This window comes from Neophocaena asiaeorientalis, unplaced genomic scaffold, assembly GCF_003031525.2.
Source record: "Neophocaena asiaeorientalis asiaeorientalis breed wild unplaced genomic scaffold, Neophocaena_asiaeorientalis_V1.1 scaffold78, whole genome shotgun sequence".
NCBI classification, from domain to species: domain Eukaryota; kingdom Metazoa; phylum Chordata; class Mammalia; order Artiodactyla; family Phocoenidae; genus Neophocaena; species Neophocaena asiaeorientalis.
The window spans coordinates 20,267,903-20,269,729 of record NW_020175018.1 but is presented as its reverse complement, the minus strand read 5'-3'; the positions used below and the strand labels follow the sequence as shown (position 1 = coordinate 20,269,729).

Sequence of the window (1,827 nt, the reverse complement as noted above, 5' to 3'; positions counted from 1 at the left end):
CCTGCTTCCCTCTGGCCCCACCCCTGCTGGACTCCCTTAGGGATGTGACCACGCCTTGCCTGGAGTTCAAGGCCTACGCAGAGCGCTGAACAGGCCCTATTTCATCAACGCTTTTCTCCACTGAAGTTAGGGAAGGAGTTTGGACAGAAGTGGTCACTTGCCAGGGTGTGGAGAAGAGGCATCGGCCTCTGGCCGCCCGCGCCCCCAGAAGTGTCTCCTCCTCGGGACCTCAGGACCTCCGGCGGCTCTCCAGCCAGGCCCCAGGCTCCCTCTCCAATCCCCGCAGCTACTCTTCCTTCTCTCTGCTCTGAAGCTCAGTCTCTCAGGCCCCTGGAAGCCCACACCCAGCCCAGGCAAAGGGGCCAGGGCAGCAGGGGTGGCTGGGGCTAGGGGACATACCTCACCCTTGAAATGGGGCTCACCTCCTCAAGCAGCACCCTTCCCTCTGCCCCAGCACCTCCAGACACCCTGACCTGGCATCCTGGCTCCTGTGGGTTCTGTACTCCAAAAGGGGAAACCTCAGGGGTCTGGGGAGCTCCGGGCAAGAGTGGGTGGAAGCGATATTCAGGACGTTTGGGAAGAAAGGCTGGGAAGAAGTGCTTCCCACGGGAAGTGGCGGGGCCACAGGGAAGGGATTCCAAGCAGAGCCAGGGAAGACAGCTCTGAAGGAGAGGCTGACGGTCCCAAGACCAAGGGCTGCACCCCAGGGGCCAAAGACTATCACAGCCCTGCAGGGAAGGGTGGGCAGCTAGCCCCCCCCCACCGACTCACGGAGCCTGACCCTCCTTAACCTGGTCCATTATGAACGCCCTTCCCACACCCCAGCTTTAGCTCTTAGTTTCTTAGTCTGTGTGGACTGGACAGGTGTAGGGGTGGCGATGGCACACTGGGCAGAGCAGCTGCGGGCTAAAATGGCCCCTCTCAAGCCACCCTTCCCCAGCAGGGGCTGAGCTGGCTATCCCACTCTCCTGGCCCTTCAGGGAAGTGCCAGCTGCCCCCACTGAAAGAGGGGGAGCTGCCCAGACTACCCTGCCCGAGGAAGCTGCGCCCAATCACGGATCCTTAGAGGGTCGTGGAATCAGACAAGCTGCCGCCACCCCACGCCCCGCCCTCAGGCCGGCCGCCACCGCACTCACCAGCCGCTCAGACATGGGCGTCTTGTCTCCATCGGGGAGGTGCTGCTCCAGTGCCAGCACGATACAGTTGGCGATGATGGTGGCCAGAATCATGTACTCAAACGGAGTGCGTGGGTTAAGGACTGGCCGGGAGGCGCCAAAGAGGAGAGGCGAGGAGGCCAAGGCCGACAGCGCGCAGTGCAGCAGCCGGGGCCAGGCCGCCTCCGGAGGGGCTGAGAATGACCGGGTCCGGAGTCCACCCCGCCCTTCCCGCCCTCATCCTCGGGGCCGCCGCGAGGGACGCCTCCGCAGTCGCGGCCACCAGACCCTCAGCACGTCCCCGCGGCCGTCAGCACCGCGGACAGCGGCTCCGCCGCGGCTCCGCCCGGCTCCCGCGCCCCGAGGGAGGAGGCTGTGGGCCCCCAGCGCGCGGCTGGAGGAAGGACCCCGCGCAGGCGCACACTCCCCCCTAAAGACACACGCAGCCACATGTACCTACACAGGCACGTGAGCATACATGTACAGAGAGTCCCGAACGCACGCACGCGCAGCACCAGGTTCATGCTATGCCCGCACACACGCAGGCACCTGCAGCCAGGCGCGCGCACCGGCTCGCGTCCCCCGGGTGCTCACACCTACACAGACACCGATTCGCCCTCGGGTGCCCTCCAGGCTGGCCGCGCGCTCTGCGCCCGGACCGTGGAAGCGAAGG

General features: G+C 65.5%; 1 protein-coding gene across 1 annotated transcript in view; it reads right to left on the bottom strand.

The window, feature by feature from the left end:
* CACNA1B (calcium voltage-gated channel subunit alpha1 B) overlaps positions 1–1,827 on the bottom strand; it is a 191,542-nt gene that overhangs the window by 184,438 nt on the left and 5,277 nt on the right. Inside the window, exon 3 of the mRNA XM_024762449.1 lies at positions 1,137–1,348. Within this exon, the coding sequence (XP_024618217.1) occupies positions 1,137–1,348 (212 nt within the window). The remainder of the gene's footprint in view (positions 1–1,136; positions 1,349–1,827) is intronic.